Source organism: Schistocerca piceifrons, chromosome 2, assembly GCF_021461385.2.
Source record: "Schistocerca piceifrons isolate TAMUIC-IGC-003096 chromosome 2, iqSchPice1.1, whole genome shotgun sequence".
Classification (NCBI taxonomy): domain Eukaryota; kingdom Metazoa; phylum Arthropoda; class Insecta; order Orthoptera; family Acrididae; genus Schistocerca; species Schistocerca piceifrons.
The window spans coordinates 743,475,073-743,490,599 of NC_060139.1; the positions used below are offsets into that span (position 1 = coordinate 743,475,073).

The 15,527-nt window shown below is 39.8% G+C and overlaps 1 protein-coding gene across 2 annotated transcripts in view; it reads right to left on the reverse strand.

Annotated features, from left to right (window-relative positions):
• Positions 1-10,701: 10,701 nt before the first annotated feature.
• Positions 10,702-15,527, reverse strand: part of LOC124777655 — a 212,112-nt gene continuing 207,286 nt past the window's right edge. For both annotated transcript variants that reach the window (XM_047253136.1, XM_047253135.1), the window contains one exon: positions 10,702-10,846. In XM_047253136.1, coding sequence (XP_047109092.1) covers positions 10,842-10,846 — 5 coding nt within the window. In that variant the 3' untranslated portion in view covers positions 10,702-10,841. The remainder of the gene's footprint in view (positions 10,847-15,527) is intronic.

Here is a 15,527-nt window from a genome sequence, read left to right on the forward strand (position 1 = left end):
TGGACAGGATAGAGTAGCATGGAGAGCTGCATCAAACCAGTCTCAGGACTGAAGACCACAACAACAACAGAATTGTTTTATATTGTTGAGTTCGCGAGAAAAACGTTTCGTGCAAAAAAAAAAGTACCAAATAGACCAGCATGTCACGACAAGTCTTCATGTCGCAGGAATGCAGAAGAAAGGACCACGAAAAAGAACTTCTGACACAGTAAGTTGCAGTAGCAGGTATTCGTCCAAAGGTTACCAAAAAAGTCGGTTTAACATGTATCTATGTGAAGCATTCATTGCAAACGATATTCCCATTCACAAACTTACAAACTCTATCCTCAAAAGCTTCCTGCGCAAATATTGTTTAAATCAAAATACCAGATGAATCAACATTGCTTAAAAATTATACAAACAATTTACGTAAATGTTCTGGAAGAAATACGCAGTGAACTCAAGGACAGCATTATCTGGATTTCAGTTGACGAAACGACATATATTTGATGCCATTACATTGTAAATTTAATTGTTGGTGCTTTAAAGGAAGAGTCTTCTTCTTTCTATTTAGCGACCTGCATGAACTTTAAAAAGTAAATCATCCTACAATCGCCAGCTATGTGAATGAGGGTATTAGAAAAATATTTCCAGAATCTTCTGCAAATTAAAGGGCGTTTGTGTTTATTTCAGATGCTGCTCTCTATAGTATCCAGGCAAGAACAGTGCTCCGAGTATTTTATCCCAGTTTGATTCATGTGACTTGCTTTGTTCGTGGAGTATATTGCCTTGCTGAAGAAGCGCGTTCCACATTCGTGAATGAAAATTAACTGATTTCATCCACAAAGAAAGTGTTTCTAAAGGCTCCTGCTCGCATGAAGACCTACAAAGAAAAACTACCAAATTTGCCTTTACCTCCCAAACCAGTGGTAAATCGTTGGGGTACGTGGATTGAAGCTGTGTTGTTTTACAGTGAGCATTTAGAGGCCATTAGAGGGATAGTAAACGACTTCGACAGTGCAGAGGCTTTGGCAGTTTGCAAGGAAGCTTTTAATGATTCCGGTCTTAAAAAAGACATTGCTGTGTTTAGCACTCATTTTTCCCATATACCTGCAAGTATTAAAAAGCTTGAAACTCAAGGTTTGGCCTTAAATGAATCTATTCAGTTAATGAATAAAATTATTCTAGTGAACTTCTCATTGCCGGAGGTATTCCCAAGAAAAGTTAAAGGAATGCTTGAAAACATTTTAAACAATGACCCAGGCTTTGAACATTTGTGACAAAGTGATAGTTTTATTAACAGGGCGGATGAACTTTTACCAGAAACAATAAGTGCCAACGTAGCACCCAAGTTAAAATATTGCCCAGGTACCACAGTTGATGTAGAACGGTCCCTTTGTGCTTATAAAAATGTTTTGTGTGATCGAAGAGACACTATCGAATATATGGAACCGTACTTGATCGTTTATGTTTACAACAGCAGAAAAACGTAAAATAAATTCTAAATGATTATTTGGTCCAACAGTATTAACTGCTGTTCAAAAAATTTATGATTGTATGTTGTTTTTTAAATAAAATATAACAGAATTTTTGAGCATGCCCCTCTGCGTGCGATATATCTCGAAGTTGGTCCTGTACATATGGATTGTTTCGTTCCTAACGTCTACCAGGAAGTATCAGCGTTCTAAATGTACCGATTTTTCGCGTGGCTGGCGCTCTTTCTCGTAACTAATATGCACAGGTTCGACTTTGAGATATAATGCATGCAGTAACTACCATGTTTTTTATGATTTGATCTTGCATATTTGGGCACTTTTCATGCATTTTTAAGAAATTTTCATGCATATTTGAAGGTTTTTGTGGTGCGTATAATCCGGTCTCTAATGATCAGTCTTATCCCATCAGACATATTGACACCCATCTTGCAAGATAAGTTGTGGATGTGTGGTGAGTAGCTCCACTCAGTGCAGCCCACTCTACAAGTGTCAGCAATTACTGAATTTAAGATATTTATAGTGTCTACCGGTAACACAACTAATGGTGATAGAACTGCAGAGTATCAGAGAAATGTGTTCAATGTTTATTCAAGAAAGGGGAAGTGGCCCTAAGATATTCAATTAAAAACAAACAGAAAATATCCTTATCAAACGCTGTGAAGTCACGATGAGAGCATTACGAGAATGGTCGCAAAATCCCTTAACTAAATATTCATCATAGATATGTAAAAACTAAGTACATTTGGTAATCAAAATACAAGAAATATTCATCAGCTCAAAACAGTTCAGAGTTCAAAATGATTATTTACAAATTAACACACACGAGATGATGAGTGGAAACTCATATTATGTCTATCCTCAGTTCTGTACACAAGGGAAAGAGAGTCCTACTGTGAAGCACATCCAGCTCTTTCGAGATATAAAGTCCCTTCAAATGTTAATGTAGCTGCCTTTCACTGCCCAAAATCAATCACCCACAAGCAGGTCTGCATCCTTCAAGCACACACGTAAAAGTGCCCTGAATCGCTTCCTTGAGCTCTTCGCTCAAAAAAGTCCCAGTCTCCACTTTACTCCTATATGTTCCGCTGCTGTCTGCTTTTCCATTGGCTGAAGGCCGTCCCCATAAAAAAATACGTCGTTGTTGAATTCTACAGACATGATTTGACTCAACTGACAACTTCCCAGACCATACTAACATATTACAACAGCATTTAAATGATGAAATATTCTAAGCATTCAGTCACACTCAAATCATTCACAATAAATATAAATGAAGGGTTACCCGTAAATAAATAAGCCAGTATTCTTGCACAAGTGCACTCATGATGAATGACAACAGTTGTCGTTAAATATTCTTTAAACAATTATTTAGGCCTGCTTGTCAGAAGTATTATTTGCACTCTTTTACAACGGTAGTGTCAGCTAATACACGCAGTTGACCACTTCTTAAATTACCATGATTTTTTATCATCGGTTGTAATTAATATTTAAACAAATTTACTGGCAATATAGTAAACTGCTCTTTAAACACGCAAGTGTGATAAAAATTTGAGGTATTCATTTACTGTGTAATTGTGGAGGATACGATGCTCTGAAAACATTTGCATAATGAAAAGATATAATAACGTAGTGAATCAAGAAATAAAGAAGATACAGATATGTAGCTTTCAGAGATGATAGCTGTAGTGCAATGCTGTCATCTGAGAAATCGCTTGAAGCATTTAAAAGTTGTTAAGTCAGAGTTCATTGTGCAATATTAACTACTGTAATTTTAAAGTTATTGAAATATTGTTGTGTCATTTAATGCGCCACATTTTTCTGATGTCACAAATGTATTCAGGTTTGCTTTAATACTTGACTGTGAATTACTGTATTATTGATTCTTGAAGAGCTGTAAGAAGCCATCTTTCAGCTTGTCCAACACTCTGCCATTGCTTGAAGTGTTGTCTGTCCTCATAAGTGTCAAAATTCCCCATACTGGAATTTACCCATTTGGGACGACGTTGCTCGTCTTTGTCCCTGGACACGCCCATACCGATCACCTATCCAGAACGGCCAGAGGGCGCCCTCAGCCTTGGGCCCGGTAATGTTCAGCTGTACAACAATTTTATCTTACCTTCTACCAATACTGGGCGGCTGATTTGCTGGTTACATATACGTAATGTTACATGTTATTGCATCTTGCTGCTGTCTGTCATTGAAAGCATATTGTAAAGCCATGTAACTGTATTGCCATAACTTGGTGGTGATATAATAAATAATCAGAAAATTACTGCAGTTCTATCACCATTAATTACAGCCGTTAGAACAAAACCTGTGTCATCAAATTATTCGTTTATCTAATACTTTGTATTTCTATATATTTCGATAACTCGTAGTTCCAACCAATACACTGACTATCTGACTGCAAGATCACAGCTACAGGTTATTATTTGGAGCGAATTAGTCGCATGGCTTGCCCCTATGAGTACATCTAACTATTCTTTTTAAACAGAGCCGTGCATAGCCAAGTATCTAGGTACAACCACCAAAAATTAAGCTTTCCTCTGCCACTGTTTATTGTAAGGCATTATTGCATGAAATCTCACTTGCCAACTGCAAATAGGTACTCAACTATTGAACTTTAACTCCTCAGTGAAGTTATTTTGTCTATTTACATAAGACAACTGGACAGTAAATTCTGGAGAGGGGGTTATAGCATACACATCTATCCATAAACTGAAAAGCGAGCAGTACTTGTGATGGGGGAAGTTGCGTTTCCCGGAGGAACCTTACAGCTGGAGCACAAGTTGACCAAGAATTAATTTCTTCTCTAGTACTGCAAAGTACTGCAAAGAAATGTGCAGAGATTCACGTAGAATCTGTCCACCTGATTTTCTTGTGTTAGTATTATTATCCCACTTGACAACCCAAATCTGTATTCAATTCACTGTTTTCACACATCGTCTAAAATTTTCACAACTCCAACACGATACTGTCACCACCCTGTGCCGCCATAAGACGGGCTATGGAATGGTCGGTACAACAATGTGAAATACCCTGTTGTGGGTATGAGGCAGAGAGAGTGGGGAATCGCCTGCTTACTCTGCAGTTCACAGACATAGAAATGAGCGACGTGCATGACAACAGTCTGAGGACCTGCCTTCCTCCACACATCTCCTCTGCACCCACTGCATGTCCTCCAGCCCATCAGAGCTTCACAACGCAATTTATCCTTTAATATGGTTCTGCTGCACTTTCATGCGATACACGCATTAAACGATGTTCTTAACCATTTTCATTTAACAATACGTCTCAGTTTTATATCATTCAAGTACTATTTTTAATAATCTGAAATTTTCCCATCCTCTGCAACGTGGAAAGTATTAGTTCTAGAGAAAAAATGAAGATCTTCTTTGTAGGAAATTTAACGCAGTGTAATTTTGTTCTTGGAAATATTTTCGCTATAGGTCGTGGTTTTCGAGATATTCAAGAGAAACATGAAAAAGTGATATTTAAACACCCCCCATGTCCGCTTACACCCCAAGAGTAAAGCTTTTTTCTGTTTTTTTTTTTATGATACTCTCCCCTACCACTGTATCAAAATTTGCGACTACACGAACGTTTCTCTCCAGCCGTCACTTTTGATTTTCGTTGACTGCGCTATATTGCCCTGTTGGACAGCGACCTGGCGAGCAAATGCTGCTTCACGGTCTTTACTATAATCCGTTCATCATAAGAATAAATCTGATATAAACAAGCACAAACGCGATGATTGGTCAGAAGAGGTAGCACACGTCCACTCGTGTTGTTACGCTCTTGGAAGTAGGTCCTACTTATGTGTTAGATATCGGTTTACTAAGTTACGTTAAATGATACGTAGTTTTTTTTAAAAAAAATCGTGTACAGTCACAGCCTCTGCAGGATGTACTCTGATTGTCGCACTGTTAATGCGCAGTATAAAAATGACTGAGGCTACTTTCTGTTTCGTAGAGAAACACGCGCGTGGAATACGGTTAAAAAGTGCCGTGAAATAGGCTGTTCTTAATATTTTTCATAAATTTACGGGGATAATCGATTCTGAATTTTTTCCAGCCTTGTATACAATGCAGTACAATTAAAAATCAATATAGTTTGTAGCGCAGTCGGTAGCATAAAGGGCTGTGAATAAAATATGTTTATCCTTGCCTTGGTTCAAATCTCCACAGTACCACTCTATATTTTCTCGTTCAATTTGAAATATCTGCATCTCGTAATTATAAAACTTATCATCATTTTTATTAATAATGCACGTCTTCTTGTTTCTAATTAAATATTTGACGCGAAATTCCTGTTTCCATTTCAAATACAAATTCTTAATTATCGATGTTTTATGAAACACTGTTCATGAAAGTTTTAAATTAAGAAAACATAAAAATTTAATTTTTTGAGGTAAAAATGAAAAAGCAAATCCTCTTTATTTGGACTATGTCCATCGTTTTATACCACAGAGGTAGATAAGTATCGCAGAAACATGAAAAACCATCATTTTCGCAGCATAGAGCACACCATACAAATGCCGCATTTTTACATTTGCTACTGTACCATTACAATACGAACCCAACAGAACTGATCTGGAGCCAAGCTGCGGGATTTGGCCCGAGAAGTAACAAGACTGTACGTTACCAGATGTACCACAACTAACGTACGCAGATTTTTCACACGTCACTGCTGAACGCTGGCGGAATATACAACGGCTCGCCATAAAAGAAGAAAATGTTGCGCCTGGTTGGCTTCGTGGATTCTGTTGTTGATAGGCTCGTTATCAACGTAGCAAGTGACACTTCCAGAACTGAAATGTGTTTCTCGAATTCGGATAAGGAAGGAGCTAAGAGATTACCAGACTGACTGTAAGTGATACGGCACCTTCAGTGGCTTCAATATTTTACTATACGGTGAAATCCTTCAATACTCTTTTACGTTACACGCATCTTATGCAGAAAAATTACCCTGTGGTTAAGTCAGGAATTTTCATCATTCTTGTTTTTAATTACAACAGTGCGTTAGCTAAAAACGGTAACGTGTTGCAATTTTCGTCTGGTCGTCTACGAAGCGTATTGGTGGAGATTTGCAGTGTATTATTTCATTCTGCTTAAAAATTAAATGACATTCGAAGCTGTATTGTTCCTCTGCTCTTCTCTTTTTACGTGTGAAGTTCAGCTGGCCACGTCACTGCAGGCTAGCTGTACCAGCTGACCGGCCAGTGCTGTCCAAATTAATGCACCGGTAAAACTCTTGTTCCGTATTATCGCACACTTATTGTCGTACTTGACAGTACTCGAGACAGCTTGGCTGCAGTCCCATGTGAAATGGCAATCCAATGACCTTCCAGCAAACGCGAAAGAATACATAGTGCAATGTTTACATCAGGTTTATTCTTATGATGAACGGATTATAGACACCAATGCTGAGGTATAATTAATGAAACATTCGTTGATTCACAGACAATTATCCAACAGCACAATACCTACGGCTTTCAGGCTGTTAAGGCACAGACCCTTTTGAGGAACACTCATGGCGCCACCATAGTGTCCCCGTAGTGTACACTTCGAACAGCTGTATCTGTGACAGTTCATTTTCGTCTCCACTTCCCGCGGACTTGAAATCCCGCGGACTTGAAATCACGCTTGCGAGTTCAGCGCGGCGAGCGCTCGTCGCTGTACTGCACACGACGGTGATAGTAGACGATCTGCATCCACACTACGTCATCAAAAGTATCCGGACACCTGACTGAAAATGACTTACAAGTTCGTGGCGCTCTCCATCGGTAATGGTGGAATTCAATACGGTGTTGGCCCACCCTTTGCCTTGATGACAGCTTCCACTATCACAGGCGTACGTTCAATCAGGTGCTGGAAGGTTTCTTGGGGAATGGCAGCCCATTCTTCACGGAGTGCTGCACTGAGGAGGGGTATCGATGTCAGTCGGTGAGGCCTGGCGAGAAGTCGGCGTTCCAAAACATGCCAAAGGTGTTCTGTAGGATTCAGGTCAGCACTCTGTGCAGGTCAATCCATTACAGGGATGTTTTTGTCATGTAACCACTCCGCCACAGGCCGTGCATTATGAACAGGTGCGCATTCGTGTTGAAAGATGCAATTGCCATCCCCGCATTGCTCTTCAACACTGGGAAGCAAGAAGGAGCTTAAAACATCAATGTAGCCTGTGCTGTGATAGCGCCACGCAATACAGCAAGGGGTGCAAGCCACCACAGTGAAAAACTCGACCACACCATAACTCCACCGCCTCAGGATTTTATTGCTGCCACTACGCATGCTGGCAGATAACGTTCACTGGGAATTCGCCATACCCACACCTTGCCATCGGATCGCAACATTGTGTACCGTGATTCGTCACTCCAAACAATGTTTTTCCACTGTTGAATCGTCCAATGTTTACACTCCTTACACCAAGCGAGGCGTCGTTTGGCATTTACCGCCGTGATGTATAGCTTATGAGCAGCCGCTCGACCATGAAATCCTTCTCAACTCCCGCCTAACTGTCATAATACTTGCAGTGGATCCTGATGCAGTTTGGAATTCCTGTGGGGTGGTCTGGATAGATGTCTGCATATTACACGTTACGACCCTTTTCAACTGCCGGTGGTCTCTGTCAGTCAACAGACGAGGTCGGCCTGTACGCTTTTGTGCTGTACGTGTTCCTTCACGTTTCCACTTCACTATCACGTCAGAAACAGTGGATCGAGGGATGTTTAGGAGTGTGGAAATCTCACGTATAGTCGTATGACACAAGTGACACCCAATCACCTGACTATGTTCGAAGTCCGTGAGTTCCACGGAGCGCCCCATTCTGCTCTTTCACGATGCATAGTGACTACTGAGGTGGCTGATACGGAGTACCTGGCAGTAGGTGGCAGCACAATACACTTAACAGGAAAACGTATGTTTTTGGAAGCGTCCGGATACTTTTGATCACATAGTGTACATCTACATGGATACTCTACAAATCACGTATAAGTGCCTGGCAGAGGGTTCATCGAACCACCTTCACAATAATTCCCTATTATTCCAATCTCGAACAGCCAACGGAAAAAAACGAATACATATATCTTTCTGTGCGACCTTTGATTTCCCGTATTTTATTACGATGATCGTTTCTTCCTCTGTAGCTCGGTGTCAACAAAATATTTTCGCATTCGGAGGAGACTAATGGCGACTGGAATTTCGTGAAAAGATCTCGCCCCAACGAAAAACGCCCTTGTTTTAGGGATGTCCACGATCAATGCAGTACTCTCCCCTATTTCGCCATAATACAAAACGTGCTACACTTCTTTAAACTTTCTCGATGTACTCCGTTAATCTTATCTGGCAAGGATCACAGACCGCGCAGCGGTACTCCAAAAGAGGACGGACAGGTGTAGTGTAGGCATTCTCTATAGCAGATTTGTTACTTTTTGTAAGTGTTCTGCCAATAAAACACAGTCTTTGGTTTGCCTTCCCCCACAACATTTTCTGTGTTCTTTCCAATTCTGACTGTTCGTAATTGTAATTCCTAGGTATTTTGATGAATTTATGGCCTTTAGATTTGACTGATTTATCGTATGACCGAAGTTTAACGGATTCCTTTTAGCACTCATGTGGATGACCTTACACTTTTAATTATTTAGGGTCAATTGTCTATTTTCGCACCATACAAATATCTTTCCTAAATCGTTTTGCAGTTTGTTTTGATCTTCTAATGACTTTATTAGTCGATAAACGACAGCGTCATCTACAAACAACCGAAGACGGCTGCTCAGATTGCCTCCCAAATCGTTTATATAGATAAGGAGCAGCGGAGGGGTCTTTAACACTATCATAGGGAACGCCTGAAATCACTTCTGTTTTACTCGATGACTTTCCGTCAATTACTACGAACTGTGACCTCTGTGAAAGCAAATCATCAATCCAGTCGCGTAACCGAAACGATATTCCATAAGCACGCAATTTCACTACAAGCCACTTTTTGTGGTACAGTGACAAAAGCCTTCTGGAAATGTAGGAATATGGGATCAATCTGAAATCCCTTGTCAACAGCACTCAATACTTCGTGTAAGTAAAGAGCTAGTTGTGTTTCACAACAACGATGTTTTCTAAAGCCGTGCTGACTGTGTGTCAGTTCAAAAAATTCGAACACAATATATGTTCCAAAATCCTGCTACATATCGACGTTAGTGATATGGGCCTGTAATTTAGTGGATTACTCCTATTACCTTTCTTGAATACTGGGGTGACCTGAGCAACTTTCCAGTCTTTGGGTACAGATCTTTCATCGAGCGAGCGGCTGTATGTGATTGTTAAGTTCGGAGCTATTGGATCAGCATACTCTGAAAGGAACCTAGTTGGTATGCAGTCTGGACCGGAAGACTTGCTTTTTTTTATTTAAGTTACTTCACTACTCGGAGGACATCTACTTCTAAGTTACTCATGTTGGCAGCTGTTCTTGGTTCGAATTCTGGAATATTTATTTCGTCTTCTTTGGTGAAGGAACTGCGGAAGGCTGTGTTTAGTAACTCTGCTTTGGCAGCACTGTCGTCGATAGTATTTCCATTGTTATCGCACAAAGAAGGCATTGACTCTATCTTTCCACTAGCATACTTTATATACGACCAGAATCTCTTGAGACTTTCTGCCTCGTTTTGAGGAAACTGTTATAAGCATCTCACATTGAAGTCCGCGCTAAATTTTGAGCTTCTGTAAAAGACTGCTAATCTAGGAGATTTTGTGTTGGTGTCCACCTACTCCACCCCCCCCCCCCCCCCTCCGTCCGCATGCTTCACACCCCACGCTCTGTTCTGCTCCCTTCCCCCACTCTCTGTCTATCTTTTCCTCCTCCCTCTTTCTGTCCATTCTCCCCTCCCTCTTAATCTCCTCCTCTCTTTTTTCTCTGCCCATCTCCTCCTCTTCCCGTGCAATCCATTTCGCGCTCCCCCTCCCACTGTCCTTCCTCATGACCTGCGTCTATCTCCTAACCTCCCCGGCCCCCCTCTTTTGAGAGGTGGGTGGTTCTTACGTCACAATGGTTCTCTTCCATCAGTAAGTGATACGTGATGTGTACAAAATTTGTTCTAAATCGATCCAATGGTGTAGGAGGAGATGTGGAACAAACTTACTTACATAACTATAATATGTATGGATTCGTACAGACTTCCCATTGACATTTATTTGAAACACAGTTGACCACAGGAACGGAGCGCCAATGAAACACTGAAAACTGTGAAACTTTATTTAATTTATTGTGAACACTGTACGATTTGGGTATTGCAGTTGTGAAACTGAAGCTAGACGAGTGCACAATCCCGACGCTATCGTCGTCAACAGTACGCGTTGATCGACTTTTTCGGCCCATTGCTTAACCTGAAACAAGGAAAACCAAAGCATTAGTGTTGACAATAAATTTTCTTTGCCATATGACGAATCTGTATCAAACCTTTCTCCTCTGCAAAATAATGGAAATCAGAGTAGATTTTAAACGTCAAAACTGACGATTTCGAACTCACTGTCATTACTATGTTTGAACATGCCGTTATCATCTATGAAATTCTGTATCGCGGAAGAAAATGCTCGTTTATGGAAAAGTTGAGGTAGAAGATTTATGGGTAAGACACTGGCCTACAATCCTTAGGACAGTGATTAAAATTCCTGCCATTCCCATGAGGTTTAGGTTTTACATGGGTTTCCTTAATTACTTAACGTAAATGTCTTAATGGTTCCTCTGAAGACAAAACGGCCAATTTTCTTCCATATCCTTTGCCAGTCCGAATTTTCCTGTTCTGTAACAACCTCGCCAATCAGCGAAACGTTTCGTGTTAACTTCTGTGGCCTAGTTGAACGAGCTTTAGTAGTGATATGTGATTGTTTGACAACTCTATCGACGGCAGGAGTGGATTGCAAAACATTTCCTCCTGATCGTGTGAGGGCCGGCTGAGCTATGTGTGTGAGGTTTAATTATCGATTATCAGTGATATTAATGTTAGGTTTGTGCAAAAGTTCAAAGCTTTCTTGTTTTGCATGGTGGTATTCCAGTTGCTATGGATTTATTTGTCGACTGTCAGTTTTTATTTGTAGTTCACTGTTGCTACTTGAGTTTACGTGTTGTCAGTTTGTCATTTGGAGATAGTGAGTGGAGCTGTGGACGCTAGAAAGTGGAGTGCCAAGTGGAGAAATCGAAACACTTCCGACATAGTCTTCTGTTTGAGTTCAATAGAGAGTTGACAGCTGTGGAGGCAGTCAGAAACATTTGCGTCCCGTATGGGGATAACGTCATTCGACAGAGCACAGAAAGTTATTGATTTTCTCATGTTAAGGGTGTAGGTTCACTCTGCAAGGACTTCACAAAGGAAGACACCGTGGTGATAGTGGGTGGGGCAGACAACAGCATAGACAGGGACCCTAATTATCAACTGAGAGTGACCTGGTGAAGAAAGCTTCAGCGACGAGACATATTGGTGTTGATCTTGTGTTTGTTCTGAGGCACCATGACTGGGCTCTTTTAAACCCATCTGTTAGGAGAATTAATTTAGAGGTGGAACGGCTGCCTGTGTAGGGAAGCAGCCTACTCACGCTGTAGTAAATTCACATCAATTTCCATTGTGTGCCAGCCAGTCTGCTGTAACTAGCTCTGACGTCATAAATGTTGCGCAATGCCTTAAAAATCAAGCAAATGACCTAAAACTTTTCTAGCATGTCAGGAATAATACTAAATTAATGTGTGTTAAATATCAGTTCGATAACTTCAGCCATTTTCGAAATTTGGACGTTTTTCTGAAAAAATCATTGGCGCAACAGAAAAGAGCTAGAGACTTCAAAATTTATATTTAGATTCATCTTTCATAATGATTTAATAAAAACAGTACTTTGGATTTCACAAATTAAGATTTTAGTGGAAATTCATGATTTTCTGGTTTTCGTATCAAAACTGAAGGAAGCAAGATAGATTAAGTAGGCTAATAAATAAGGCTAGGATGTTTAGATTTAAATAGGTTGGAGGTCCGCTATGACTATGAAGATGTGAAAAGTTTCTTTTGAATACCTACAAAATTATAGCGATAGCGGATCTCAAAAGGGCCAGTTCAGAGCTCATCTACTGCGTGCAGTGTAATTAAATTAATTCTCTCGCCCAAAATATTTAACTTAGCCACGTCAAAATTTTATTATCAATACCTACCTGTGTGCTGAATGCACGTTTAAATTAAGAGCTTCATCGGCCATCAGCAAAAGAAGCTATAAATTATTATGTAACTTGAAGTGGTGCGTTACTAGCCCAGCGGCTAGTCGGGAGAGCCGATTTGATCAGGCGTTCCCTTAGCCATCCGCACCGCGGCTTTATATATAAGAACGCTGAATGAGGAAGCAAGGCCCCAGTTCCCTCCAGACGCTGAAGAACACCCCATCTGTGTCGGGAGTCGCGTCGCATCGGTATCACTGCGACAAACAGCCTCGGGTGCCGTATTAAGTTACTAGAGATACGCGGAACCATGAAATCATTTCAAGTGAAGTGTTAATTCTGGGATGATTTTCATTAACTAGCTTCAGTTTGCGTATTGTCGTATTTTCACGTGCCGTCGCGGGACAGACATTCTACCAATTATTTAGCGTGGCGTTTGATGAAATACTCTCATCAAATTATGGCGAGCATTCATTTCAACATTTAATTCGGACATTTATAGTTGCATCAGCGCATTAGGCTCTGAACTGCTCTGTTAGTTAGGTTGAAAGGATACTTGTGTTTTTTTTTATCAGTGAACTTCAGAATATACTCAACTATTTTGGAAAATCGTTTTTGATTAGAAATCCCGGACAGTCTCCTAATTCCTCAGAGCTATAAGCTGCAGCTATAATTGTATTCTCAGATGAAGTGGGCACTAGGAACTCTAATTACAGGCTTCACGTTTTGTTAAATCACTTTCTGGGTGCTAAAAAGTAAATAGAGAGCCAGTGTTGAGAACGGCGAAAGACAGCATTAACAACATTCTAAAATCCAGAAACTGATTCAACATGCAAGCATTTATACAGCAATTTATTTTTACAACATATTCGCCGCCCCACACCTGGATCAGGTATGAGATTTCATATTGGTGTGGTTCCTATTGACCCTATCAATAGGTGGGACTATATGAGCTTCACCTCAGCAGGAAAGAGGAGGGAAAACTACATGGGATAAGCAAATTACTTAAGGTGGGGATCACTATCGCATGTGGTAAAGTATCAGTCTCTACAAGTGACAGAACAGCAGCTTTTTGGGGCAGGGAGGAAAGAAACAAAAGATGATCAGAGATAAGCTGAAAATGACATTACATTCATAAAAGAGGCAACCAAAAAGCAAATTATTATGTATGCAGTTCATGCTAACAGCCCTTAATTGAAACTGGAGATGTTCAGAAACTGACAGAAAAATTAGGTTCATCCATTTGGTAACTCAGCCAGTGTAAAAACTCACTTATCCTTATTGCATCAGAATATTCGAGGACCGAAGGGTAAGCTTGATGAATTGCTTATTTGAGGTGAAGAATTAGAGTTGAGCAAACGAACTGATATAATCTGCCCCACTGAACATCATGTGACCAGTGGTGTAGATATGTTAAGTGTTACAGGATTTAAGTTACCCTCTTACTTCTGTAGAGAAAAATGGAGAAAGGTGGAGTTGCCACATTTGTCAGAAACTGTGTTTATTTCAAGAAGAGTGATATTAATAAATTTTGCCCAGAGCAGCACTTGAAGCTTGCGCCACAGAATAGTATGTCACTACCAGTCCTTTATAATAGTAATTTTTTACAAAGCACCTTCAGAAAACTTTAACCTCTTCATAAAAAATCTGGAATCTCTCTTGTCCCATCACACAGTAAAAAAGAAGGAAATAGTGATGACTGGTGATTTTAGAGCGTATTTATTGAAAAGCGCTCTCAGTGAACAATTATAGCTATCAGCAACATTGTCATTCAATTTAATTCCTACTCTGAACTTTGGAACTAGGGTACATAAAAGCTCTGAGATTGCTATTGATAATATCTTTGTAGAAAAATCTAGGAAAAAAAACTCATGTCACAAAACCAATAGTAAATGAGCTCACTGATCATGGCATGCAGCATCTTGTGTTAAATTTTGAAACTTGTTAGGATAAAAAATCTGTTAAATCTGAATACAGGGGAGTAATAAATCAGTCAAACTTGAGAATTTTAGGAGGCTGCTCAAAGACATGAACTGGATGATAGATGTTCACAGTACTTCTGACTCAAATGGAAAATATGAAGCATTTGTTAATAAAGTTACTTCCTCTTCTGAAAATTGTTTTCCTCTAAAGGTAACTCAAATCAAACAGAAGTCTAAAAATAAACCATGGATTACAGAAGAAATAAAGATATCATGTGGGACAAATAGGAGACTGTATCTACTATCTAAGAACAGCTCCGATGGTACCATTGTAATGCATTACAAAGAAGACTGCAAAACACTTAAGCAGGTAATCCAGAAATCTAAGCAGCTTTACTATGAGAAAAAATAGTTACATCAGGGAACAAAAGAAACTATATGGGATATAGTGAAGTCAGAGACAAGTGGGGCCAAAAAGGAAAAGGAACAGACATCTCTAAAAATAAGTGAGACATCAGTAACAGGTGCATATAGTGTTGCAAACATTTTAACCAAGTACTTTATTTCTGTTACTGACAGCTTGGGGTTATCAGATTTAATAAACAGTGCAATGGAATATCTGAGACCAGTCTCTACAAATAATTTCAGCAAAATGGAAATGACACTCACTTCTCCCAAAGAATTAGCATCCATCATAAAATCCTTAAAATCGAAGTATTCTAGCAGTTATGATAATATGGTACCAAAGTTAATTAAAGGGTATTTATGTGAGTTGAGTTCTGTTTTAAGTTATTTGTGTAATTAGTCTTTTACCAGTGGAGCATTTCCATACTGGCTAAAATGCTCGTCTTCTGAAGGTAACCTTTTTTACAAGAAGGGGGATAAAGAGACCAATTACACTTCTTCCAGCTTTTTCAAAATTGTTTGGAAAGGTTGTGTACAAGAGTCT